This window comes from Hypanus sabinus, unplaced genomic scaffold (genome assembly GCF_030144855.1).
Source record: "Hypanus sabinus isolate sHypSab1 unplaced genomic scaffold, sHypSab1.hap1 scaffold_100, whole genome shotgun sequence".
In the NCBI taxonomy this organism is placed as follows: Eukaryota; Metazoa; Chordata; class Chondrichthyes; order Myliobatiformes; family Dasyatidae; genus Hypanus; species Hypanus sabinus.
This window is the reverse complement of record NW_026779051.1, coordinates 137,084-164,950: the sequence shown is the minus strand read 5'-3', so window position 1 is coordinate 164,950 and position 27,867 is coordinate 137,084. Positions and strand designations below refer to the sequence as shown.

Here is a 27,867-nt window from a genome sequence, read left to right as displayed (position 1 = left end):
TTTATCAGGCAACCCTTCATTGCCTATTCCAATGGGGGTGATCCTGAGGCTGAGCCAGGATCCTCAAGTGTGGCACAAAGTCGACCAAGTAGCAACAACCACTCCAACTCTCGACCCCCCTCGAGAACCCGTCTGGTAAGGTGTGGTTCCATGCCGCTGCTCTGTTCTTTCTCCCGGCAGCCAGGGGTAGGCCCTATTTCCACAAACCCAATAAGTCCCATTTAGTGGTCCAGGGGTATCATAAGCTTGACTCTTGGTACAGTTACTACTTCCCACTTGATGGGGTGCACTCTCGTTCTAGTTACACCAACAAGTAGTACTAGCCACTGCTGGATATCCCCGGCCATAGCTTCGAGGGGTCTTGTGGAGGAGATCTACGACTCCAACCCTCAAAGCAACACCATCCCCAGTTTCGCCTTCCAGACCTGGATATGGTGCCATTGACAATGCTACCATTACGGCTATCAGAAAACACCAGATCTGAATTTACTTCGCTAGTATTCAGGGCACCACTGATATGGGGATCATAGTCTGACCCTGTTGGGGAATTTCATCACATACCCAACATTCGCCCCGCTCTACGTGCTTAGCGTAGGTGTGGTAGAGGGACAGGAAACTGTTAAACTGGGGGCCTCCCAAGACAGGGGCAGGTTCCCTTAGGGTCATTAAAATCAGCATTAACCAGTACATTACTCAGTCTTATCAGTTCCGCCAGTAACGTGTTTACAGTCCGTTCGATGTATCCACCGGAGCTGCCCTTCCACCATCACTGCAGGAGGTGTTGTCAGTAGCACTTGGTACAGTCCTCTCCACCTCGGTCCCAACTTCTTATCATCCCAGTTCTTGAGCAGAACAAAATCTCTAGGCTGGATGGTGGAGTAGTCACCTTTAGTTGGGGTTTCGTCGTCTCGATAGGCCTGTCGTACCTGTGAATGCAAGCTTTGGAGAGTGTTAGTTACTTTGCATAAGTATTTTCCCATCTCCTCCCCCAAGGTATGCATATCCAATGTTGCAGGTAAGCGCTCAGGGAGGAGCGGCAGACAAGGTCGGGGTCCCCATGGGGTTCTCATGGGCTTCCCATAGATGATTTCTGCCGGTGATAGCCCTGTCGAACTTGATAGCGTGATTCTCATATGGAATAGGACTAAGGGTAAAACCTTCAATCTGGTCAATCCAGTTTCTTGTGTAGGTTTTGCCAACTTATCTCTCAAAGTACCATTGGCTCGTTCCACTATGCCACTGCTTTCCGATGATGGGTGCAGTGGAACTGCTGTTTTATAGCAAGTTCTTTACAGATTTCCTCATTTATTTTGGCCCATTGTCCTTGCTTATTTCTGGAAGTCCACAGTGAGGAGTTATTTAGCAATATTTTCACAACAGTCATCGTGGTATTATGAGTTGTAGGAACAGCTCAGCCTTCTGGGCGGAGACGACCGCTTCAAAAGTGGCCTGCTCAATTACACTGGCATGCAAAAGTTTGGGCACCCCTGGTCAAAATTTCTGTTACTGTGAATAGTTAAACGAGTAAAATTTGAACTGATTTCCAAAAATGGTGACACATTTCTTTCATATTTTGAGCAAGAAAGCTTTTTTATTTCCATATTTTATAGTTTCAAAATAACAAAAAAGGAAGAGGGCCCAAAGCAAAAGTTTGGGCACCCTGCCTGGTCAGTACTTAGTAACTCCCCCTTTGGCAAGTATCACTGCTTGTGAATGCTTCTTGTAGCCAGCTAAGAGGCTTTCAATTCTTGTTTGGGGGATTTTCGCCAATTCTACCTTTGCAAAAGGATTCTAGTTCTGTGGATTCTTGAGCTGTCTTGCCTGCACTGATCTTTTGAGGTCCATCCACAGATTCTCGATGATGTTTAGGCCGGGGAACTGTGAGGGTCATGGCAAAACCTTCAGCTTGCGCCTCTTGAGGTAGTCCATTGTGGATTTTGAGGTGTGTTCAGGATCATTATCTTGTTGTAAAAACCATCCTCTTTTCATCTTCGGCTTTTTTACAGACAATGTGATGTTTACTTCCAGAATTTGCTGGTATTAATTCTTTTCTTTGCCAGTAAAAGGTTCTTGCAATTCAGGAAAGTACAGTTCTCATACCAGGCAGTGATGCCAGTCAGGATGCTCTCAATTGTGTTCCTGTAGAAAGTCCTTAGGATTTGGACTCAGCTCCCGAATTGCTCCCAGAAACTCCAGCCATTGCTGCTCCATTGCCACTCCTACCTTTTCCCTTCCAAACAAGTTCGGCCAGCTTCTCTGTCATAGAAACATGGAGAAAATCAGTATGGAAACAGACTATTTGGCCCATCTAGTCAATGCTGAAAATACATTCAAGCTGTCTAATGCATCTACCTGCACTGGGACCATCGCCCTCCAAACACCTACCATCTAGGCTGCCATTCAAATTTCTTTGAAACGGTGAATCCGAGCTGGCGTGCACCACTTGTGCTGGCATTTCACTCTGCAATCTCATGGCCAATTCATTGAAGAGATTTTCCACATGTTCCCCATAAATTTTCACCTCCCCACTTACCCATAACCTCTGGTTGTTGTCGCACTTAACATCATTTGAAAAGCCTGTTTGTATTTACCCATCTATACCCTTATATTTTGTCTACACTGAAACATAGAAAACCTACAGCACGATACATGCCTTTTGGCCCACAAAGCCGTGCCAAACATATCCTTACCTTAGAATTACCTAGGCTTACCCATAGCCCTCTAATTTTCTGAGCTCCATGTGTCCATCCAGGACTCTCTTAAAGGACTCTTTCATTTCCGCCTCTACCACCGCCACTGGCAGCCAATTCCACACACTCACCACTCTCTGTGTAAAAAAAAACTAACTAACTTCTATAGTTCTAACAAATCTTCAAAGCAAAGTATATTTTCCTTGTTTATGTTTAGAGCCTTTTTTAGGTGTATAAGATGATGAGGGGCATTGATCGTGTGGATAGTCAGAGGCTTTTTCCCAGGGTTGAAATAGCTAACACAAGGGGGCATAGTTTTAAAGTGCTTGGAAATGGGTACCGAGGGGATATCGGGTAAGTTTTTCACACCGAGAGTGGTGCATGCATGGAATGTACTGCTAGCAGCGGTGGTAAAGCGGATAAAATAGGGCTTTTTTTTAACAACCTCTTAGTTAGGAACATGGAGCTGAGAGAAATAGAGGGCTATGCTCGAAGGAAAATCTACGCAGTTTGTAGAGTACGTTACCTGGTTGGCACAACATTGTGGGCCGAATGGCCTGGAATATGCTGTAAATATCTATGCTCTATGTTGAACAGCAAAATAACTTTTCTTCTTTAATTGGTACAGGGTCCCTGATTTTATTGCCGCTTTTTCACACTCCCTTAGACGCTTTGTCCATCTCCTGAGTAAATAGAGAAGAAAAAATATTTAACATCTCCCCCATCTGCTTTGGTTCCACACATGGATTGCATTCCGGTCTTCCAGACGACCAACTTTCTGCCTTACAATCCTTTTGCTCTTAATCTGTCTTTGTAATCCCTGAGGATTATCCTTCATTTTTTTTGCGACAACAACCTCATGCTGTTTTTTAGCCATCCTGATTTATTGCTTGTGTGTCCTCTTGAATTTTTTATACTCCATTAGAACTTGCCTGCCTATCCCTGTTATGCAACTCCATTTTGTGCTTCACCAGGGTCTCCATATCTCTTGAAATCCAAGGTTCCCTACAGTTTTTATCTTTACCTTTTATTCTGAGAAGCATATACCCAATTTGTACTTTCAAAATTTCACATTGAAGGCCTCCCACTGACCAAGCACACCTTTGCCATAAAGCAGCCTGTCCCAGTCCACAGTTGCCAGATCCTAGTGTCTTAATTCCAGGTGTTGATCCATGCCCTGAGCACATCCGACTTTCCTACGCTGCTCCTTGTATTGAAATATACAGTGCTCAGCATATTCACTGCACCATGCTCAACGTTTTTCATTCCTGACCTTGTCTGAGGACAGAACAACATCTGTCTCCACAACCCCTCCAATATCTGTTCTGTTATTCAGGCTCCCATTGCCTCTGCAACTTTAGTTTCACAGACCCCCTCCACCGTGCAGCACTAGCAAGCATTACCAGTGGGATATCAGACACATTCTTGTTTCGTTCCCCAAACTCATGAATCTTCTATCACCCCTTTGGCTTTCCTCTCCCAGTTCAATAACAAGGAATTGCATACCAGGTACAGTCAAATAGGAACAAATGGGATACTTCTGAAGTACAGGAAATTCAAGTGAACACTTATGAAAGAAATAAAAGAAGGCATGAGGTTGCCCCAGCAGACAAGGTGAAGGAGAATCCTCAGGGATTGGGCAAATATGTTAAGAGCAAAAAGATTGCAAGGGAAAATAATGAATCCTCCTGAAGATCAGAATGGTAATCCATATGAGGAGACAAAATATATGGGGGAGATCTAAAATATTATATTTACATCTATATTTACTCAGGAGATGGACACAGCATCTATAGAAGTGAGGCAAAGCAGCATTAACTTCATGGACCCTGGACAGATTACAGAAGTGGAGGTGTTTGCTGTCTTAAGGCAAAATAGTGTGGATATATTCCCTGGACCTGACAGGTTGTTCCCTGGAACCCTGCCGAAACCTAGTACAGAAATTGTCGGGGCTCAAGCACAGATATTTAAATCATCCTTAGTGACAGGTGACGTACTGGAGGATTGGATGTTCCCAATGTTGTTGCTAATGTTGTTCCGCTGTTCAAGAAAGGCTCTAATAATAAACGAGGAAATTATACCTTGACATCCGTCGTGGGAAAGTTATTGGAACGTATGTGCAGGAAACAGATGTATTAGTATTTGGATAGATGTGGACTAATTAAGGATAGGCAGCAGGGCGTTGTGCATGGTAGGTCATGTCTAACCAATCTTATAGAGTCTCTCGAGGAAGTTATTAGGAAAGTGGATGAAGGCAAGGCACTGAATGTCGTCTACATGAACTTTAGCAAGGCGCTTGACAAAGTCTCACATGGGAGGTGGGTCAACAAGGTTCAGTCACTCAGTATTCAAGATGAGATAGTAAATTGGACGAGACACTGTCTTTGGGAGAAGCCAGAGTGTGGTAGCAGATGGTCGCCTCCCTGACTGGAGGCCTTTGACTAGTTGTGTGCCATAGGGATCACTGCTGGATCTGTTGTTGTTTGTCATCTATATCAGTTATCTGGATGATGGTGTGGTTAGCTGGATCAGCAGATTTGTGGATGACACCAAGTCTGGTGGTGTAGTGTTCAGAGAGGAAGACTGTCATGGCCTGCAGTGTGAACTGGACCAGCTGCAAAGCCCAGGGTAGGTCTGACACAGTGACTGGTCCGGCACTGAGGAGTGTTGTTGAAGAAAGGGATTTGGGAATACAGGTCTATATTTCACTGAAAGTAGTGTCACAGTTCGATAGGGACAGAATGAAAGATTTAGTCACATTGGCTTTCATAAACTGAGGTACTGAGTACAGTAGATGGATGTTATGTTGACTTTGTACAAGACATCGGTGAGGCCTAACTTGGAGTATTGTGTGCGGTCTTGGTCACCTGCCTACATGAAAGATGTAAAAGAGGTTCCGAGAGTTCAGAGAAAATTCACAAGGATGATGCCAGGTCTGGAGCACTTGGGTTACAAGGAGAGACTGAACAGGTCAGGACATTATTTCTTGGAATATAGAAGATTGAGTGGAGATTTGTTTGTGAAAGAAGGGCATAGATAGGGTAAATGCCAGTTTGCTTTTTCCATTCAGATGGGGTGAGACTACAACCAGAGGCCATGGGTTAAGTGTGAAAGGTGAAACGTTAAGGGAAACATGAGGGAAACATCTTGACACAGTTGATCATCTGGGTGTGGAATGAGTAGTCAGAACATGTGGTGCATGCGTGCTTGATTTCAGCATTTAAGATTCGTATAGTACCTGGATAGTAGGGCTACGGGAGTAGACAGTTTGAATGGTTCAACATAAGCTAGATGGGCCAAAGGGCCTGTGTCTGTCTTGTACTTTTCCATGACTGTGACAAGTACCTGAAATGATACTAACATTCACTCGAATTCTGTGCAGACCAACAATACTGTACAGCTGAGTGGGAGATATTTACATGGCATTAAAACTGTGGCAGTTTAAATTAACAGTACATTAAAGAAATTCCATCTACGTGTCAAGAAAGACTATTTGTGTGAGACTGACTCAGTTCCTGTGGGGCCAGGCAGCCATGCAGCTCAGTGGCAACAGGGAATGACACCAATGGAGAGAGTCAAACTGAGCCAGGTCACAGATTGGAGACGGCAGATATGTCCCATTCTTACAGAGATAGGAAGAGCATCAGAGAGTTTGATAGTCATTCCAGATACCAGCACTGTGCCCAGTTAGAACCTCACTGTAACAGTGTGATGCCAGATTACACCTTGACAATTCGAGTGATCTCGTCTGAAATTTTGACCCACACCCACTGATGGATTTTCTAAATCTTTTGACAGGTGAAAAACGACAAGGAATTTGTCTATGGGAATTCAAACACAACACACCAGTTTTGCTGTCTCTGCCCAGATACTTAAGAAGTGGAGCAAGGGATTGAATCGACCATCCTTCCTACTCAGACGGTGGAGAGGGTTTCAGTCGATCATCTGACCGACTGGCATGCCCGTCATTTTACGCAGGGGAAAGGTCGTTCGCCTGTTCAGACAGTGGGAATGGATTAACTCGGTCAAATCAATTGAAGGTACATCAGCGAGTTTGCACGGGGGCAAGGCCATTCACCTGTTGTGTCAGGCTTCACTGGCATTCACACCGGGCAGAAGCTGGTCATCTGTTGAATTTGTGGGGAAGGAATCACTCGGTCACCTGACCTAATGGCTCACCAGCGAGTTCACACCAGGGAGCAGCTGTTCACCTGCTTGGACTGTGGGAAGGGATTCACTTCTTCATCTCAACTGAAGCTACATCAGCGAATTCAGACTGGGGAGAAGCCGTTCACCTGCTCAAACTGTGGGAAGACATTCACTCAGTCATCCCACCTAAAGAGACACCAGAGTGTACACACTGGAGAGAAGCCATTCACCTGTTCAGTCTGTGAGAAGGGATTCATTCAATCATCTGACCTACAGATACACCAGACAGTTCACACTGGGGAGAGGCCATTCACCTGCTCAATCTGTGGGAAGACATTCAGTCAGTCATCCTACCTACAAAGACACCAGCGAGTTCACACCGGGGAGAAGCCTTTCACCTGCTCAGAATGTGGGAAGGGATTCTCTCGATCATCCAACCTACAGAGTCACCAGCGAGTTCACACTGGAGAGAGGCCATTCAGCTGCCCACACTGTGGGAAGGGATTCTCTCTGGCATGTCACCTACTGAGACACCAGACAGTTCACACTGGAGAGAGGCCATTCACCTGCTCAGACTGTGGGAAGGGATTCAGTCAGTCATCAAACCTAATGGCTCACCGACGAATTCACACTGGGGAGAGTCCGTTCACCTGCTCAGACTGTGGGAAGGGATTTACTTGCTCAGCCCAACTGAAGATACACCAGTCAGTTCACACTGGGGAGAGGCCATTCACCTGCTCAGTCTGTGGGAAAGGATTCACTTGCTCATCTCACCGACTGAGACATCAGTCAGTTCACAATGCTGAGAGGCAGTTCAGCTGCTCAGAATGTGGGAAAGGATTCACTCGGTCATCTTCTTTATTGGCACACCAGCGAGTTCACACTGGGGAGAGACCATTCACCTGCTGTAAATGTGGGAAGGGATTCCGCCGATCAACTCATCTACAGAGACACCAGCGAGATCACACTGGGTAGAGGCTGATCACCTGCTCAGACATTGGGAAGAATTTCTCTAAGACATCTCCGCCAAATGTGCATCATTGAGTTCACACTGTGAAGAGGCCGTTCACCTGCTGTGAATGTGGGAAGGGATTCACTCAGTAATCTAACCTTGTGACACACTACTGGGTTCACACTGGGGAGAAAGTTTCAGTAAGCTTCATGCTGGAGATTTGTCCGTCACCATTGCTGAATGCAATTTCGAGAGTGACTATCAGTGCTGAACTCTGCAAGTATTGCTGCTGCCCACCACATCCAGTTCTGCACACTGGTCACTGGGCATGGGAGGAGTTTCTTCTGCTGCATATTCACCTTTAATAGGACTGGAGTTTAATATTGTGGGTCTGAGACAAATAATTAGTTCTATTTTAAACTCTGTCTCCAGTACTTAGTGAATTTATAACACAGCTAGTGTACAGTAGAGTCAACTCAGGCTGGTTGAACCCTGCCAGTGATTCAGTTCTATGACAGTCCTTTGAAATCCTCCAATTTCTGGGCTGAAGAGGAATGGCATTGGCAGTTAACACCCTAATTCAGGGCTCATTTCCACATTATGGGTCATTTTCCCTGCTTCTGAAGGGTTGTTAGAAAACACCACTGTCCTGGGAAGGCCGAAAGCAGAATGGGAAACCATTAGTTCAACCAAGTGGGGTTAGAAACCAGAGGCTGGTCTGCACAGGGCAGAGTTTGGGGCTCTGGATGATGGTCTTGTTAAGAACTTATGATGAGGAGAAGGGAACCAGCAGCGGGGCGGACAATGAATGACAGAGTAGCAACATTTGGAAGCTAATTGACAGAGATAATAATTCAATTGTCTGACTGATGACACAAATAATGCCTGTGGTGAGGTACTCCATTGGTTGAGGAACTAGTGTGTTCAGAATAGTTTTTTCTATTGAGGGAGTTGTTCCTGCTTGCTTATCGTGTAATATTATATCCATTTGGTTATTATGGATTGTCCTATCTGCAATAATGTATTGATTATCCTATAGTTTGTAAGATTTTGACTCTAAAACTGGATCAGGCCTAAATTCATGGTGCTATAATGAAGTTATGGAGGTCATGAATGGGTTTGTATTTTAAAGCAAGATTTTGGTGAATGATATTTACCACCTGATTGTACCTTTGTAAGTACTCAGATTGAGTTAAACTGCTGCAGGATCCTGGAATGTGTTGGATTGTGTCTGGTTTCTCTCGGCATTTTCTGCATTTATTGCCTTTTTTGTTTGTCTTTTATGTATTTCTGTTTATTTTAAAATGTAATTCCCCAAGGCACCCGTTTCTGGGAAGAGGTCTCCAACTCTGAGTCGGGCGCTCGATGCTTCCTTGTCACCATCTGGTCTGCTCAGATCATTGGGATGTCTCCCATGGAGGGTCATACTCATTCCACTGGTTAATGTTTTCTTCCATAGTGATGATTCATTTTTCTGAGTTGGCCTTTCATTTAAGTTTTCTGGTCTGTATTTTAAATTAGATTTGCATATACCTGTCTGGTGTGCTGAATCCTGTTTATTTTGTATGAAACTATATACTTTAGAAATCTTATCAGAGTGTTGTTTTTTGTTAATGTCTATTATAGCTCTTCCGAGTTCTGTCCTCGGTAGTTTTCATCTAAGTGGTAAATAGGGTTTTCTGAATTTGTCATTTCAGTTCCTGTTTTTATTTGTGAAATTTCCAGATTGGAATGGGACTAAGGTACTTTGAAAAAAGAATACACTAATATGGATATAACAAAAGTGCGAATGGATAGCAGACCACTGAAAAACGAGGCTGGAGGGATAGTAATGGGGAGCATGGAGCTGGCAGATGAACTGAATAAGTATTTTACATCAGTCTTCACTCCAGAAGACACGAGCAGGATGGTGGATGTCCAGATGTCAGTGGTCAGAATTATGTAAAGTTACATTACTCATGAGAAGGTTCTTGGGAAGCAGAAAGGTCTGAAGGTAAACAGGTCACCCGGAGTAGATGGTGCACATCTGAGAGTTCTGAAAGAGGTGGCTGAAAAGATTCTGGAGGGATTAGTAACAATGCTTCAAGAATCAGTGGGCTCTGGTATGGTTCTGGAAGACTGGAAATTTGGAAATATCACTCCACTCTTCAAGGAGGTAGAGAGGTTCGAAGATACAAGATTATGGGCCAATTAATCTGACCTTACTGGTTGGCAAGATATTGGATTCGGATGTTGAGAATGTGTTTTCAGGGTATTTGGGGCACATGTTAAAATCAGCCAGTTTCAGCATGTTTCAGATTTGGAAATAATTATTACTCTGGGTCTGGTACAGCAAAAAAACAAACCCTAATGAAAATATATATCCATAGCTTATAAACTGCACATCTGTCCGTAAAGTGCACAGGATGTCTGTCCATAAGGCGACTGACAGAAAATGATAAACGAGCGTTGTTTAGCAGTGTGGAAGTGTGTGTTAATGGGTAGAGTTGTTCGTCAGTCTTATTGCTTGGGGAAATTAGCTGTTTTAGGTTTCATAGACCTGGTGTGAATGCTACGTAGTCTCCAATCTGATGGTCGTGGGACAAGCTGTCCATGAGCTGGGAAGGTGGAGGGGAATTGTGAAAATCAGGCTGGTGCTTGTTCTCAAGAGAGGGAAATTGGAGAATACCAATCAGATGGCTTTTTAGAACAGCTTGAGGTTGTGCCACCATGGAAAATGTAGTTCTGGATTGGGTGTTGTGCAATGAATCAAATTTGGTTTGGAAGCTCAAGGTAAGGAAATGCTGAGGAGTCAGTAATCAGAATGTGATAGAATTCACCCTGCAGTTTGAGAGGTAACGCTATAAAAAGATTTATCACGATTAGTGGAGTGAGATGAACTGCAGATTCATGAGAGAGGAGTTCACCAAAGTTGATTGGAAGGAGACACGAGCAGGGATGATGTTAGGATAGCAACAGCTTCCTTATGCCAACACTTCCCTCTTCCCACTCCACTCTAGTCCTTCACCTTTAAGTTTATGTAAATGTGATGTTAGCATTCAATACGAGAGGACTAGAAGGCAGGATATAATACTAAGGCTGTAAACGGCATTGGTTCGACCACTCTTGGCAATTATGAGATTGGTGATATGGTCTCCTTATCTCTGAAAATATGTGCTGGAATTGAAGAGACTCCAGAAGACGTTCGTGAAAATGATTCTGGCACTGGCGGGGTTAAAGCACGAGGAGCATTTGGTGTCTCTGGGCCTGTTCCCACTGGAGTTTAGATTAATGAAGCAGTGTGGGCGTCATTCTTGAATATTGAAAAGCCATAATTAACTGGACGTGGATAGGATGGTTCCTATGTTTGTGGAGTTTAGAACCAGAGGACACAGGTAGAGTGGATGTGGAGAGGATGTTTCCTATCGTGGGGGAGTCTAGGACCAGAGGACACAGATAGAGTGGATGTGAAAAGGATGTTTCCTGCAGTGCAGAGTCCAGGATCAGGGGGACCACCTTCAGAATAGAGGGACCTCAATTTAGAACAGAAATGAGTATTTCTCCTGTGAGTCTTATGATTGTGGCTGAACTATTCTCCTGTGCCCATTCCCCTTGCTACGTTGAATGATTACCTATGTACCCCTCAAATATACCCAATTTGGTGAGGTCTGTCTACGAGACTTCAAAATGTATATTGATGACAACATTATTCTGAACAGGAACATGATTTCTTGTGCAACGGGTGGAGCACCAGCTCCCCAGGCCTGGAATTAGTGGAATTTATGAAAATTAAATTGCAACTCTGTGGTATCATTCATTGTCAACATCACACAGCTGCCGTGCAGTGCACAGGTACTGTGAAAACTAGGTTTAAAGATAAATTAAAAGTTAAAGCAGAATATTTTGTCTATGCTGTCATATGGTAGCCACGTTTTTGCACACTGGGAGCGCTGTAAATTACATTCGGTCTAAGAAGTATGAAGGGCTTCAGGAGGTCATTGTGGGCTTTAAGAAAAGGTTGGCAAACACTGCTCTGGAAGAAAGAGTTAGCCAATGGATGAGCATAACCGTCCATGGATGAGATCCCCACAATCTGAACACACCAGGTATCAACGGAAACACGTCCGACGACAGGCTCAAAGTTGTAGACGTCTTCCCAGAAACTGGATGCTTCTTTGTGGCAATACTGGTCCAGGTGGTTAAGACAAAAACATCAAAAATGCACAATAAAAGGCTAACAAATGCAAGACAATAAAAACAGAATATGCCATGTGAAACCAGAAAGTATCCCACACATTGTAGTATCCTGCAACAGTTTAGTTCAATCTGATTACTTACACAGGCACCATCAAGTGACAAACATCTTTCACCAAATTCTTACTTTAAGATACACCATCATGAAACATGCCTACATTATTATAAATACAATCCTAATCCAGTTTTAGAGGCAGGACCCATCAACCGATCCATTATTAGAGATGGGATACCTGGTACCCGCACAAAAATAATAATACAGGAGACATATGCAATAACAATTTATTTAATAGGTATGGCCATTACGAACACACACTACGCACGGAAATCAGTGTACAGTGTCCTGTGTATGTTACTCAAAATGGCGTCTTTGGTTTGTTACAAGTAGGAATGCTTCTTTGTCGGATAAGTGTTTCTCTCGCCGTTGTTTCCCTTTAGAATGGCTGATATGGTAATTGTATTCATTTGTTAATCAATGGGGAATGTTATTGTGTCTTGTGATGCTGGGAACTTGGGGGAGGGGTTTTCGCGGGTTTTTTTGGTGGGAGGAGAGTGCGGGAGGAAGACGACGAGGAAGGTGGACGTGCGCTGCACTGCTCGGAAGACCCCCGGGCGGGTCCTAGGTGCGAAGACGTGGAGGTCGGAGGCAAGTGACGAGGGGTCGATGTTTGAGCTCCAACGATGTGCACTAAACTGAACTTTGATAAGTTGGCGCCTTTTGTTTTTTTCCATGTACACATATTGCCTACTACTCTTTTAATTTTATTAAACTCTTTAAAGTGTATTTCCTAACGGTATTTGTAGTGGGTTTGATTCTGTTGGCGGGCGCGAGGCATAAAACTCGATTCTCACAGCACCTGCGTGTACGGGAGGTGGGTTGGTGAGTGGCTGGATCTGCTTTTCCCCTAGACCAGCCTGTTGGGTAAGTGTTACATTTGTGGGGTGCTCGTCCCGGATTGGATTGTCAGGGGCTGTGGAATCGCGCAGGCAGCAGAGCGGAGATGGACAGAGACAAGATTTTTTGTTGGTGCCAGTTTGAAGATGTACCAGTGCAGTAGGCAGTGAGCGAAGTGGATTTTTGAGTTTCGGGAGACGCGATAGTGAAGGGTTTAAGTTCGGTGAAGGGTATTGGGCAGGTAGAATTGGTAGCGAGACGGTGTGGTAAAGAGGTAGAGTCCAGCTGTGTGTTGGTTCGTACGAGTGCTGAAGTCAGGACGGTGGGACTGCCGGCGACGGTCAGTTTACCGGGGGAGGAGGGGCCGTGGGGGCTCCACCCCCTCTCCGAGGATGAGGCTGAGGAGACATCGGAGGAGGAGTTAGAGCTAGAGGTGGACCCCACAGCGGTGCCCGGCACTAGTAAAGGGAGGTGGGAGGAGGGAGTCGTGACTAAGCCCCGCTCCCCAGGTAGGGTGGAAGCCTCGGAGCTGGCAGCCGCACTTAATTCCCTGGTGGGAGTGGCCGAGAGGCCACGTCTGAAGCTGGGGGTGTTCTCCGGAGCCAAGCCTACTTCGGACGGGGAGTGTCGGAAGCTATTGAGACGTTGGTGTTGGTGTGTCCTGACCCGGTGGAAACCGGTGGTGCTGCCCTCCTGGTGGGGACTAACTCCCCAGTTGTGCGACGGCTCCTGGGAGCTTGTAAGGAGAAAGGGGGGGAAGACTTTCTGGAGACCCTCTCGGTGCATCCAGTGTTTCGAGCAGTGTTCGCAAAAGGGGTTGCCTCCCAAGGGCTGGACCCGGAGGGTAAACGAGGGACGGTGTGGTGTACACAGGCGAGGCCCAAGGTGATCCGACCAGGGAAGGTAGCACTAGTGATGGGGGCCCCCAGATTCCCAGGAGTGCCGACGGGAGAAGCCCTGTTAGTAGACACCCCAGACGATCTTGAAGGGGAGACACGATTTCCGGCGGGGGCGCTGGTGAGGCCCGAATTGCAGAGACCAGGGGTGGTACATGCAAGGCGTATCGCTATAAGTGTCAGGAAAACCACGGCAAGAGAAATCACCTTTAAGAGGGGAATGCCGCTGGCACATCTGTTCCCTGTGACGGTAATGTCTAGCACACCAGTGAGGACCCCTAACGGGGAGGGATCGGAGCATCGAAGGGAGCTGACCGCTGAAGCCTTTAACTTCGGGGATTCCCCTGTGTCGCCGGAGTGGAAATACCGGCTAGTGGAGAAGATGCTGAAGATGGAAACTGCTTTTTCTCGGGGTGAGTTTGATGTTGGCTGCTCCCAAAGCACTCGCCACACCATCCGGGTGACGGAGGAAACCCCGTTCTGAGAGAGAGATACCAGCGGCTGGCTCCGGCAGATGTTGAAGATGTGCGGCAGCACTTGTGCAAGTTGAAGGAGGCCGGAATCATAGCTGAGTCTCGAAGTCCTTATGCGTCCCCAATAGTGGTGGCACGGAAGAAGAATGGGCGAGTGCGCATGTGTGTTGACTACAGGACGTTGAATCGGCGAACTGTCCCTGAGCATTCTACTGTCCCAAGAGTCGAGGATGCGTTGGCCTGCCTGAGCGGTGCGAAGTGGTTCATTGTGCTGGATTTAAGAACTGGGTATTACCAGATCCCGATGAGTGCGGCCGATAAAGAGAAGACAGCTTTTATCTGCCCGCTGGGGTTCTTTCAGTTCGAACAAATGCCCCGAGGCATATCCGGAGCCCCAGCCACCTTCCAGAGGCTCATGGAGAGAACTGTGGGGGATATGAATCTATTGGAGGTGCTGGTGTACCTGGACGATTTGCTAGTGTTCGGATTGACTTTGGAGGAACATGAGGAGAGACTGTTGAAGGTGTTGGGCCGGCTTAATGAAGAAGGGTTGAAGCTTTCCCTGGACAAATGCCAGTTCTGCAAGTCGTCGGTTAACTACATTGGCCATATTATTTCGCGGGAGGGAGTGGCTACTGATCCAACCAAGATAGAGGCCGTGACCACCTGGCCGAGACCCCAGAATGTGGGTGCTCCGCGCTCATTTTTGGGGTTCTGTGGGTATTACCGGCGATTTGTGAAAGGGTACGCCAAAGTGTGTCACCCGTTGACTCAGCTGTTGTGTGGCTATCCCCCGGTGGGGAAGAAGAGGACGGGGAACCTGAGGCAGGACGCTGGAGGATACTGGAACCCGGCGGAACCTTTTGGCTCGAGATGGGATGATCGATGTGAAGAGGCGTTCCGATCTTTGAAAAGGGCACTGACCCAGGCCCCGGTGTTGGCTCTTGCCGATCCCCAGAAGCCATATGCGCTGCACACGGATGCCAGCCGAGAGGGTCTCGGGGCTGTTCTGTACCAGGAGCATGGCAAAGCATAGAGACCGGTAGCCTTTTTCAGCCGAAGCTTGTCGCCCTCTGAGAGAAACTATCCCACTCACAAGTTGGAGTTCCTGGCGCTGAAGTGGGCGGTGGTGGACAAGCTGGGCGATTACCTGTACGGAGCCAAGTTTGAGGTGAGAACGGATAACAATCCTCTCACTTATATTTTGACTTCGGCGAAGCTGGATGCCACAGGACATCGGTGGCTGGCGGTCTTGTCGGTATATGATTTCAGCCTGAGGTACCGCCCCGGAAGCAAGAATGTCGATGCGGATGCTTTGTCTCGTCGGGAGCCGGGGGAGGAGGAGAGGGACGAGGAGTGGGAGCGTGTCCCTGCCCCTGGAGTGAAGGCGATGTGTCAGTTTGCTATCACCGTGAAGGCCGAGGGAAGAGGGAGGCTGGAACGAGCCGTGGACCATTTGGGGGTTTTTGACGACGCCATACCCCTAGTTTACTGTGACCTGGTGACTAAACAGTTGCCGGAACTGAGTCCGGGGAAGTGGCAAATGCTCAGCAGAATGACCCCGGCATTGGCACAGTGTGGAGAGCGGTCGAGAAGGGGCATGGTGCGTTGGCCGAGAGGGCGAAACACCCATGCGTGCCTCTGTTGTTGAAGGGGTGGTCTCGGTTGAAGTTAAATAACAAAATCTTGTACCAGGTAACGACGCCTCCGGACCAACCCCGCTGTTGGCAATTGGTCTTGCCGGAGGAGTATCGCCAGACTGTACTCCAGGCCTTACATGATGATTCTGGACACTTGGGGGTGGAAAAGACATATGGATTGCTCAAAGACCGGTTCTACTGGCCCCGGATGAGGGGGGACGTCGAAGAATACTGTAGGGGATGCCGTCGTTGCATCCAGAGGAAGACCCTGCCAGCGTTGGCGGCTCCACTGTCGCACTTGCAGAGTGCGGGACCTCTGGACCTGGTATTTATGGATTTCCTGTCGGTTGAGCCTGACACCAACAACACCGCGAATGTCTTAGTCATCACCAATCATTACAATCGCTATGCTCAGGCATTTCCCACCAAGGATCAGAAGGCGACGACAGTGGCGAAGGTGTTATGGGAGAAGTATTTTGTGCATTACGGCCTTCCCAGGCGATTCCATAGTGATCAGGGGCGGGACTTTGAGAGCCGCCTTATCCATGAATTACTGACTATGCTTGGGGTTGAGAAATCCAGGACTACCTCTTACCATCCACAGGGAGATCCTCAGCCAGAGAGATTCAACAGGACCCTGTTGGATATGCTCGGGACGCTGGAGATTGGGCAGAAAAGCAGGTGGAGTCGTTATATTGGACAACTGGTTCACTGTTACAATTATACTCGCAATGATGCTACAGGGTATTCGCCCTATTATCCGATGTTCGGGCGGGAAGCGAGGTTTCCCATTGACGTGTGTTTTGGAGGTGGAGTGGGTGAATTTCCCGGGAAGTTCCATCTAAAGTACGTGTCCGACATGAAGAGGGAGTTACAGCGGGCGTACGAGTTGGCCGAGGCGGCGACTGCCAAACAAAATCAGAAGAATAAGATGCGGTATGATCGAAAGGTGAACTTTGTACGATTATTACCGGGCGACCGGGTCCTTTTACTGAATTTGGGACTCCCCGGTAAGCACAAGTTGGCAGATCGATGGGCGGCCAGCCCTTATGTAATAGAGAGCCAGATGCCGAACCTGCCCGTTTACCGGGTGAAACCCGAGGATGGAAAAGGGCCTGTCAAGGTACTCCATAGGAATCACCTGCTGCCACTGGGTCAAGCGGTGCAGGTGGATAAGGAGCCCAAGAGGGAGGTTGCGCCTAGTACAAGGACTCTGCGAGGGCGCGGAGAACGGGAAGAGCCCGCTGCTGAAGAGCGGGGACGGGTCCCTCACCCGGGAATGGCTACCGATTCAGAGGAGGACGACTCAGATGAGTGGGCCCTGTTCCCATTCGCTGGTGCTCCAGTACGAGGAAAGGAGGCTCCTGGCCCTTCCCATACTGAATTGGGTGAGAGGAGCGAAGGTCTTGAGGGTCAGATGGAGAGGCAGCCTACATTGGTGGGAGAGAGGGTGGAACCCGAGCGTGAGCCGGACAGATCTCAGGTGAGGGAGGACCCCTGTGTGGAAGGGGGTGCGGGTCTGTCAGGTAGACCTGGGGTGTCCGAGACAGTGGGTTCGCAGGTGACGAGGGAGCCCAGTGGGGCAGAAGGGGTATGGAGATCTCAGAGGATTAGGCGCCCCCCGGAGCGGTTGACATATGCGGTAGCGGGAGAACCGAGTGTGATTTCTACTGCTCTGGGTAGTTATGTCACTGCTTTCTGCATCTGGGTTGGGTTTTTGTGTGTTGCAAGAAGCGTTGGGGAACTCTAGTAATGCCATGAGGGCATGACATTTGCTGGTGGGGAGAGAATGTACAATGTCCTGTGTATGTTACTCAAAATGGCCTCTTTGGTTTGTTACAAGTAGGAATGCTTCTTTGCCGGATAAGTGTTTCTCTCGCCGTTGTTTCACTTTAGAATGGCTGATATGGTAATTGTATTCATTTGTTAATCAATGGGGAATGTTATTATGTCTTGTGATGCTGGGAACTTGGGGGAGGGGTTTTCGCGGGTTGTTTGGTGGGAGGAGAGTGCGGGAGGAAGACGTCGAGGAAGGTGGACATGCGCTGCACTGCTCGGAAGACCCCCGGGCGGGTCCTAGGTACGAAGACGTGGAGGTCGGAGGCGTGACGAGGGGTTGAATGGTTCGTTGATTGAGCTTCAACGAGTGAACTAAACTGACTGAACGTTGATAAGTTGGCGCCTTTTGTTTTTTTTCCATGTATGTATATATATATATATATATATTGTATTGCCTACTACTCTTTTAATTTTAGTAAACTCTTTAAAGTGTATGTCCTAACGGTATTTGTTGTGGGTTTGATACTGTTGGCGGGCGCGAGGCATAAACTCGATTCTCAGATTCTCAAAGCACCTGCGTGTACGGGAGGTGGGGTTGGTGAGTGGCTGGATCTCCTTTTTCCCCTAGACATATACCAGCCTGTTGGGTAAGTGTTACATCAGTAAGTATAAAACACAGGAGATATGCTGACGGAAGAGGAAAATTAACGACTATTGTACAGGAAGAGGGTATACATTGTTCTAGTTGTAATATATACGTCTGGAATCATCCGAAAATCACTACACAACAACACTAAACATTTCGACCCGCGCAACAATATTTATAAAATCTCCAGAACGGGACAGCATTATATAGCACTAAAATAGTCCAAACGTTGAGAAATAAGTGGGCTTGTCTGTGTCCAGAATGCAAGTTTTACCAGTTTTAGCTGAGATAATAAATAATAATAAGCATGCAAGTCAATGCAGAGGAGAGTCAACATGGAATCTGACCGGAAGGACTTTTGTTAGAAATCAGGAAGTGAGGTGTCATTATTTTCCTTGAAGCAGAGTAGGCACCAGAGGTTATCATAACTATTTGCACAATTAGGAATGAGTGTGTGGTGTTAAACATTTCTTTGTGACACCTTTGTCTAATGTGACGGACAAGTGCAAGCTTTACTGTAAGTTGTGTTAATTTCCTTTTTTTCACTTCATTCTTATGCAAAAGTCTAAAGTAACAAATGAGTTGCATTTTTTGCTGATTTGGTCTTGAATGTCTCCTGAACCTATCCCGCTTTCTCATGACCGAAAGGCGTCTGGCGGTGACGAAAGCGGGAATATGGAACATTGAAAATAAAAGGTAGGATGAGCTTAATGATTGACAGGAATGGAGGTCACGGGGTGCGGGTGACGAAGGGTCTCTTCCTGCGCTGTGTCTCTTTCGAGCTTGAGACCAGTTTTACTCTCGCTGCTGCCACGTTTTCCAATGACCGCAGGTTCTGGAGTGTCAACATGGAAAACATTACGACTGCCCCCAAGAAGAGCTTAGATATGTTCTTTGTTAATTAGTTGAATAATTGACGTGAGCAGATATTTCGCTGCGTTGATAAACTGCTCTCTGAACTTGGACTGAGTTTCCCCGTAAATAAACGTGTTTGTGCAGCAACATAATATCAACAGTATGTATCCCGACTGTTGAAATATTAATTCAGAATCACTGTAATTATTTGGATCCAAGCTGGCAATTGTTTAATAAAGGATTTCAGCAAAACTCAACGACCACAGGATGATGAAGCTCCCGGAGATGGTGAGAAGTAAGATTACAGACCTCCTCCTGCTCTCCATCTCGGGGTCCCTGCGGTTCTCCGCCTTGCTCTGACCCCTCAGCGTGCCTGTCTGTCAGAGCGTTGAACAGTAGTATTAACATGAACGGGAGGAATGGCGTTTGAATGGTAGTAAGACACTTATATTCCACCCAGCCGGCACCGGTATAATAGCTCTGCTTTGTAGTACAGTCCCAGGGTATATGGTCAATCACTTTCAGAGGACAATATCTAAAGCATTCGGGCACAGTTTTAAAACAGAGCAGAACGCCGGTTGTTGTCAGAACCACAGCCGCATTTTTCCCGGTGCAATACTTTGCTTTCAGCTTGTGGCAAGAAATGTCAACAAACCGATCAAACGTAAAAGTGACGGTAAACCAGACAGAACAGTCAGTGGCTGCAAACCCCAGTGCGGAGATCGCACTGCACATGGGGGTGATGTCCAGGAAAGTCCCGGGGAATTAGTGATAACTGACCCGCCACGTTATGACATCAAAGATGATGGTTAGAAGATCCGCCGTTGCCATGGCCACGAGGTAACAAGTGGTGCAGGTGGAGAGGCCGCACTTTCCTCGAGCCAGGATCTCAATCACTACTAAATTCACTGGGGGAGGGGAAGCAAAAAGAACGAGTGAATTACAGTCTCACCACTGTGCGTCTCTGAGCAAAGATAAGCTGGGAATTGAGAACAATCAAACTTTGCAGAAAGCTCATTTTTGGAGGTTTAAAAGGCGTAAAGGGCTAGTCACAGATGCCTCAACCGCTTTCATGTTGGGTGAAAAGAGTGGGGATTCAGTACTGCAGGAGGAGCAGTGTTTGGGAAGAACACATTGTCCACTAGTGGCCGAAAGCGTTTTGGAGAAATCAATAAAACTCTCCTAGCATTAGGTTTCGATTGATGTGTAAAGGCTGCATATATCAGCAACTCTTTTTTCTCACTCTCCTCGTACAGCGAAGTCCTGCCTCTGTCCATTTTCGAAGTTCAGAACAGTTCATTTCCATCATTCGCCTGCCTCGTCTCCCCCTGGACTCCCAATTCTTCTCCTGTCCATTGAGTTCCTACTTGGCTCGCTTCTTTTACATTCAGAAACCACTTTGGACCTGATTTTGCCTGTTCTGCAGAGTTTTTCATGTATTGTGCATATTAGTGCTTGATCTTCCCAATTTTCAAAGGAAGTACAATTCAGGTACCTCAAATCATCTGTATTTCAGAGGTTGTGCCAAACTACTGCATCGGTTTTCTGAATGGTTTGATGCATATTATTCCGGGGTGGAGTACCGCATGAAACTTACCCCGCTCATCTGACCGCTAAAGGCCACCGCTGGGCTGCAACCTAACTCGATCTTCTCTTCGCAGATAATAAGAGTGTGGAAACACTCTCATAGGTCACAGTGTAGCTAAAACTACACTAAAACTCACACAGCTCCTTATTTGACTTTTTCACATGTCCCAATGGTCCGGAGTCTAACTTAGAGGTGATGTCCACCACTCTCATTACAGGTCTGCAAAGTATGAGCTACGAAGAAAGCTTGAACGTATTAAACCGTTTTATCCTCAGTAGTGGTAGAATGACAGGAGATATGATACAGGAGCTCAGGATCACTAAGGGTACAACTAAAGTGGATACCAGCTACTACTTTAAAGCATTTCTTTACACTGCGAGTTATGGATACACGGAACAAACTATGTTGCCGCGCAGTTGAGAGTAGTACCTCAGAGACTTCCAAATCTAAACTCGATAATCAATTTGCAGAAATTCCTTAAAACACAGCGGAATACTTTAAATTTGAATTTAACACATGTTTCTGTATTGATACGGAGTAACACCATGTAACCCGTAAAGGTGCCGAGTGTGTTGGATTATCGCAGTTTATTTTGACAGTGGTTTTGCATTGATAAATCAATAATTTGTGCCATGAGTCGATAAAGTGTCTCTATGTCTCCGATCCTCCACTCTACATCTGTTTGAAATGCCATTTTATTTTCACACGGGGCCACGGATTAAACTGCAAGGGAACTTCTGACCGAACACAGAGATTTGTCACAATGTCTGCACCGCACTCACTGATACACTGGCATCAAAATGCTATTGAACTATCACGGTTCATAGATCGTGCACAACGAACTGTAAATGTTCTTACCAGGAACACCAATAACTGTAATGGTCATATATGATAATGATCAATAACGGTAATGATAATTTAATATATCCTTCTCACACGGTAAAATGTTTCAACCATGCTGTGTGAGATTCAGCCTGTCTTCCACCAGCCCGCAATCTCGCTGAAGCAACTCTGAGCTGATGGCTCTCCACGGTCATGCATTTACACCATCTCCCGCACACTGAATATTCAATACTACACGAGGCTGACGAGTCTTCCAACAGCTGGGGTAAAAAATAAACATGATGTAATTCCAGTAAAATCCCAATTGTGATGAAAATGGATAGCTTGACAAGAAATTGCAAAATCTCAAAGACAAAGAAATGGCAATAGGAGAAATCATTGAATGCTGTTGTGAAACACACTCAGGCTCACCTCTCGGTTTCATGATTGTTATTGTTGATCACAGGCATTCTTCTCTCTCCCCTCTAATCGGGTAGATGATACCAGAGCCTGAAAACACAGACTACCAGGCTCAAGGACAGTTTCTATTCCACTGTTATAAGGATATTGAAAATGTTCTATGATATTCATATCATTAGGTATCATTAGGTCTCTATTCATTGGAGCGTAGAAGGTCGAGGTATTTAAAATTTTGAGAGGGATAGATAGAGTTGACGTGAATATGCTGTTTTGAGAGTGGGGGAGATTCAAACGAGAAGACATGATTTAACAGTTGGGAGCAGAAGTTTAAGGGAAACACGAGGGGGTATTTCTTTACTCAGAGAGTGATAGCTGTGTGGAATGAGCTTCCTGTAGGAGTAGTAGAGGCCAGTTCAGTTGTGTCATTTAAGGTAAAACTGGATAGGTATATGGAGAGGAAGGGAGTGGAGATTTATGGGCTGAGTGAGGGTAGGTGGGACTAGGTGAGATTAAGAGTTCGGCACGGACTAGGAGGGCCGAGATGGCCTGTTTCCGTGCTGTGATTGTTATATGGTTATATTCTGACGTGATAAGAATATTCCGTAATATGAGAAGATGGACGGCCGCACAATCTAGCTGATTATGCTCTTGTACTTTGTTGGCTCGCCGGCTGATGTTGTACTGGCATCCGCACCGGACAACGCGGCGAGTGATCCTGGAGTCGAATTCGGCTCCTTACCAGCTTTCCATCTATGCTGGTGCGAGCGTCCAGCTGGGAACTCGACCTCGTAAAAAAATACAGACGGAAGTGTTAAAGAGGCGGCAAGGCTGTGGCCCGATGTGCTGCAATGACCGTATTGTTTAACTGCTCTGCATTTTATCTGTAGCTGTTCTACATTCTGTTATTGTTTTACCTTGTTCTATCTTAATACACTGTGTAATGATATGATCTGTGTGAACGGTTTGCAAGATAAGACTGTCACAGTCCCTTGGTACAGGCGTAGACAATAAACTAATATTGCAAAGTACGGCAAGGGGCCAGGACACGGCGCTTCGCCCTTCCAGTCTCGCAATGTCTGTTTAATTCCCGATTATTTGTGTGCTCGAGATTCACAGACTGTGTACAAGATTCTACGATTCTACAAGATTCGTTATGCACGATATGCCACGCACAAAGCCATGCTGAGAATCCTTAACCATCCCTTTGCTGTCCAACTACTTGTGCACCCATTGCTTCAGACAAACCTGCTGGAACTGAGTCAGGTTTGTAGGCTCCTTGCTCGCACAAGCTTTTCCAGATCTGTCCACAAATATTCAGTCTGATTGAGGTCATCGACTTTGTTGTCCTTCAGCAATTTTCCCACAACTTTGGAGGTACGCTTGGGGTCATTGTCGATATGGAAGACCCGTTTGCGAACGAGCTATAACATCCTAGCTGATGTCTTGAGATTTTGCTTCAATATATCCACATGCTTTGTTCGCCAATCTCTCCTGCTGCAAACATGATGCTGCCAACCCTGCTTCACGGTTGTGATGGTGTTCTTCGGCTTGCAAGCATCACGCTTTTTCCTCCAAAGGTAACGATGGTCATTATGGCCGAAGAGTAAAACTTTTCCTTCATCGTACCAGAGGACATTTCTCCCAAAATTAAGATCTTTGTCCCCATGTTGCACTTGCAAACTGTAGTCTGGACTTCTTATGGCGGTTTTGGAGCAATGGCTTCTTTCCTGCTGAGCAGCCGTTCAGGCAACGTCGATATAGGACTCATTTTACTGTGCTTATAGATACTTGTCTACCTGTTCCCTCCAGCATCTTCTCAAGCATCTTTGCTGTAGTTCTGGGATTGATCGGTACTTTTCGCACCAAGGTACGTTTATCTCTAGAAGAAAGAATGTGTTTCCTACCTGAGCGGTATACGGCTGCGTGGTCCCATGGTGTTTATACTGCGTACTATTGTTTGTACAGATGAACGTGGTACCTTCAAGCGTTTGGAATTTGCTCCCAAGGATGAACCAGACATGAGATGATTTTCTGGAATTTTCCTAGCTGTTTCAAGGCACTGTCAACTGTGCTGTACGTAAATTTCTGAGCCACTGGGAATGTGATGAAAGAAATAAAAGCTGAAATAAAAAGTTGTGATCCTAACTGACCTAAGACAGGGAATGTTTTCTAGGATTAAATGTCAGGAATTGTGAAAAACCGAGTTTAAATGTATCTGGCTACGGTGGGTGTAAACGTCTGACTTCAACTGTAATTTTAAAACATTCAATACTAGTAATATGGCTGTTTCTTTGGCATAGGAGAGTTTAAGCAAAGGAATGAAGTGTGCAGACCTGGACAAACGATCAATTACTTTGAGAATTGTCGTATTACCATCTGATGGGGGAAGACTGGTGACAAAATCCGGGACAATGTGGGGCCAATGTGAGACAGACAGCAGGGCGGATGACATCGGGGACCTCATGGGACTCAAAGGAGGGAGATCTTCGGGAGAGGGCATCAGGTTCTTGGAACCGGGGCGAAAGGACAGAGTAAAATTGAATCGTGGGAAAAACAGGGACCAACGAGCTTGACTGGAGTTGAAATGTTTGGCAGTACGCATATATTCCAGATTCTGGTAAAAAGTCCAGACTATGAATGACATCTGGGCTCCCACAAGCCAATGTCTCCACTCTTTCAGGGGTAGCATCCTAACCAGCAGCTCCCAGTTTCAGACATCGTATTTCCGCTCCGTGGGGGTGAGACGGTGAGAGAAGAAGCCGCAGGGGTGTACCTTCTCACCCTTGGCAGAACGCAGAGATTCCAGCTTCGACCCATGTCAGACACATCCACCTACGCAATAACCTATCGGTCGGTGTCGGGTTGAATCAGGATGGGGGCAGAGGTGAAACGTTCCTTCAGGTCAGTAAATGTGTTTTCAGCAGCAGGAGACCAGGAGGACCTTGCAGTTGATACCGCAAGAGCAGTGAGCGGTGCAGCCAGTGTGCTTTAATCACTGATAGAAGTTAGTAAAGCCCAAGCTGGGTCTATTCGAGCTCCGTATTGACCTTCTGTTGGTTCACCTGAATAGAAGCGCCTGAAATTACATGAGGTAAACCGTATTGCGATGAAACTCACATTCCCCAGCCTTCACAAAGGCGCTGGAGAACTCTGCGGACGTGACCTGCGTATTCAGCAAGGGGCTTACATAAAATAGAAATCTCGGCGAGAGACACAGAATCAGATTGGTTCAGCAAGTCCCTGAGAACGTCATTTGTCAGGGCTGGGAAGACGCCGGCGGCGTTGGTGAGATCGGATGACATGACTCGTAATGGCCAGCTGGTTCGTTAGGACGCTGGAGCAGGATCCAATCGCAGACCCGGTAATGTGCACACAGTGATATTAATTAAGTAACAAATTCCGAGGTGCAAATAAATTCGGCGTCAAAGTCCAGGCAGAGTTCAAAACATCAAAACATCCAGAGAAAACCAAAAACCAGAATCAGTCGGAAAACAGGCAAAATCGATATTCAGATGGACAGAATACAGATACAAATGCTGAGAAGTCTCAGGAGAATTCATTGGTACAATCTAGCAACAAAGAGTTAAAACCACAGGACTGAAATACACTGAGAAATAAACAGGGAGACAGATGATAGGAGGAGCACAGTGAGGCAGAAGTGGCAGCAAAACAGGTAATAATGAGAAGCAGGTGATTGGCGGAGTAATACAGGAGCAGGAGTAGAGCAGGAGCAGGGATAGGAGCATATGGAACATGGAAAAAAAAAACAAAAGCACATGGCAATAGAGACTGACGGCTGGGGAAAACACACACACACACACACACACACACACCGACACACACACACACACACACTCACACACACACACACACACACACACACACACACACACACACACACACACACACACACACACACACACAAACACACACACACACAGAAACAAAGACGACATTTAACAGGAGGTACTGACAGAGCAGTACAATTTACCACATCCGTTATTTACGTCACTAACTGTTAGATATCTTCATTAAGAGAACTCTGATGCCAACATGTATCCACTGACTCCACAGTCTGTTCTCTGACTCTTAACAATCTACGGATTAACATTTTCCAGATCCCCTCTCCATGACTGAAGTTCCTGTTTACTTGTTATCGTGTAAGTTCTCACCTGACCGACAGGCGCCTCAGCCAGAAATCATCGGAGACTGATGTGCGTCGCAGCTGCGATAGTCTGAGTGGATCACCACCCCAAGGCCAGCCTGTCTTCTTCTGCCGCTTCATCTCCATGTCGGAATTCTACAAGTTGCTGCTGTTGGTGCTATCTGGCCTCGAAATCCACAAAGACGAGAGCTGTCTGTGAGTCCAGGCGGTTGTCTGGGAGCTGTGAAAACCGGTCGACGCAGGCAGCGAGTGAAGGAGGCGAGACAACTGCCAGACGGCCCCAACTACCGGCTTGTTCATCAGTCGACATCTATTGTCCACTTACCCTGATCACAGCTGCATTTGTAAACCAGCTGGAAATCTAATGCAAACAGATGTATTTCAAAGCGCTGTTAGCGGGAGGAATTCAGCAGCTTCAAACAAAATACTCAGCGTTTGTAAATTACCGGGTGTTTCCCGATAGTGCGAGAGAGGTCCCTAACGTGACCGGTCTGGGGATAATGGAAGTTTCAATGTGGGGCTGGAGATATGGGAGGGGAGGCAAAGCAAATTCATTTTCGTAGTTGTGCAAAATCAGATTTTCTGATAGCATTTTCATGTATCATAGGGAAATGCTGTGTGATTGAACTGGGGAGGGTGAACAGGGAATCTGAGATGAGATGATAGTGGAGATGGTGGATGTGATTGCATTGTGGAGGATGTAGAGAGGACTGTCGATCTGGTTACTTTGGAGAGTTTGCGGAGTATTGGTTGTATTTGCATTGGAGTGAATGCTGGGAGGATTAGTTTATTTGATTGTCTTGGAGAGAGTGCAGAGAGGATTGAGATGTGAATGTATTTGAGAGGGTAAAGACGGCATATGAGCTGTAATTAGAGTGTAGGTGCTGCAAAGAGTATTGTTAATGCGTTGTATTGGAGAAGAAGAGAGGTTTAGGGGTTTTATTGAATTTTGGAGGACACAGAGTGAACAGAGGATGTGATTGTTTTGGAATGAGTGCAGAGATTACTCGGAAGATGTGGCTGTTTTAGAGAGGATGCAGTGTAGATTGAGCAAACACGAGGAAATCTGCAGGTGCCGGAAATTCCAACCACAACATACACAGAATTCTGGTGGAACACAGCTGGCCAGGCAGCATCTATAGTGAGAAGCTACACCTCCCCACCTTCACTATTCCCCTATTTCCTTCCACTCTCTCAACTTAGGTTTTTACCTGCTCAACTGCTCACTCTGGTGCACCACCTCTCCTTTTCCTATATGGTATTCTACCCTCTCAAATCAGATTTCACCTTCTCCAACGCTGTAGTTCACCAATCGACATCTCAGATCTTTAGGTTGATAGTGCCTTTCTCCCAGGTTCTCTTATCAACTAACGCCCTGTATATCTTCCTCCCATCCTCCCGACTTCCTGCTGTGACTAATCACTCTAAAGAAGAGACTAGTTACGAAACATATACTATTTTCTCTTTTCTATAGATGCTACCTGGTCTGCTGAGTTCCTCTACCGCTTACTGTGTGTTGCTTGAGGTGCTCCACTATTTTATAGTTTGCTCAAACAACCTATGTGAAAAAAATAAGTTGGATTTGATACAGTATTGAGAAGTCAGTGCCAGGTCTGAATAAGCAGTGTGATCAGAGATGCGCCTTTACCGGTGTTGATAATTCT

General features: G+C 46.3%; 1 protein-coding gene across 1 annotated transcript; it reads left to right on the top strand.

The window, feature by feature from the left end:
• Nucleotides 1–31: 31 nt before the first annotated feature.
• Nucleotides 32–8,357, top strand: LOC132386093 (zinc finger protein 239-like). Its single transcript, XM_059958393.1, has 2 exons — nt 32–135; nt 7,004–8,357. The coding sequence occupies exons 1-2, from the start codon at nt 32–34 to the stop codon at nt 7,812–7,814; spliced, it is 915 nt and encodes a 304-aa protein (XP_059814376.1). The 3' UTR covers nt 7,815–8,357.
• Nucleotides 8,358–27,867: the final 19,510 nt, after the last annotated feature.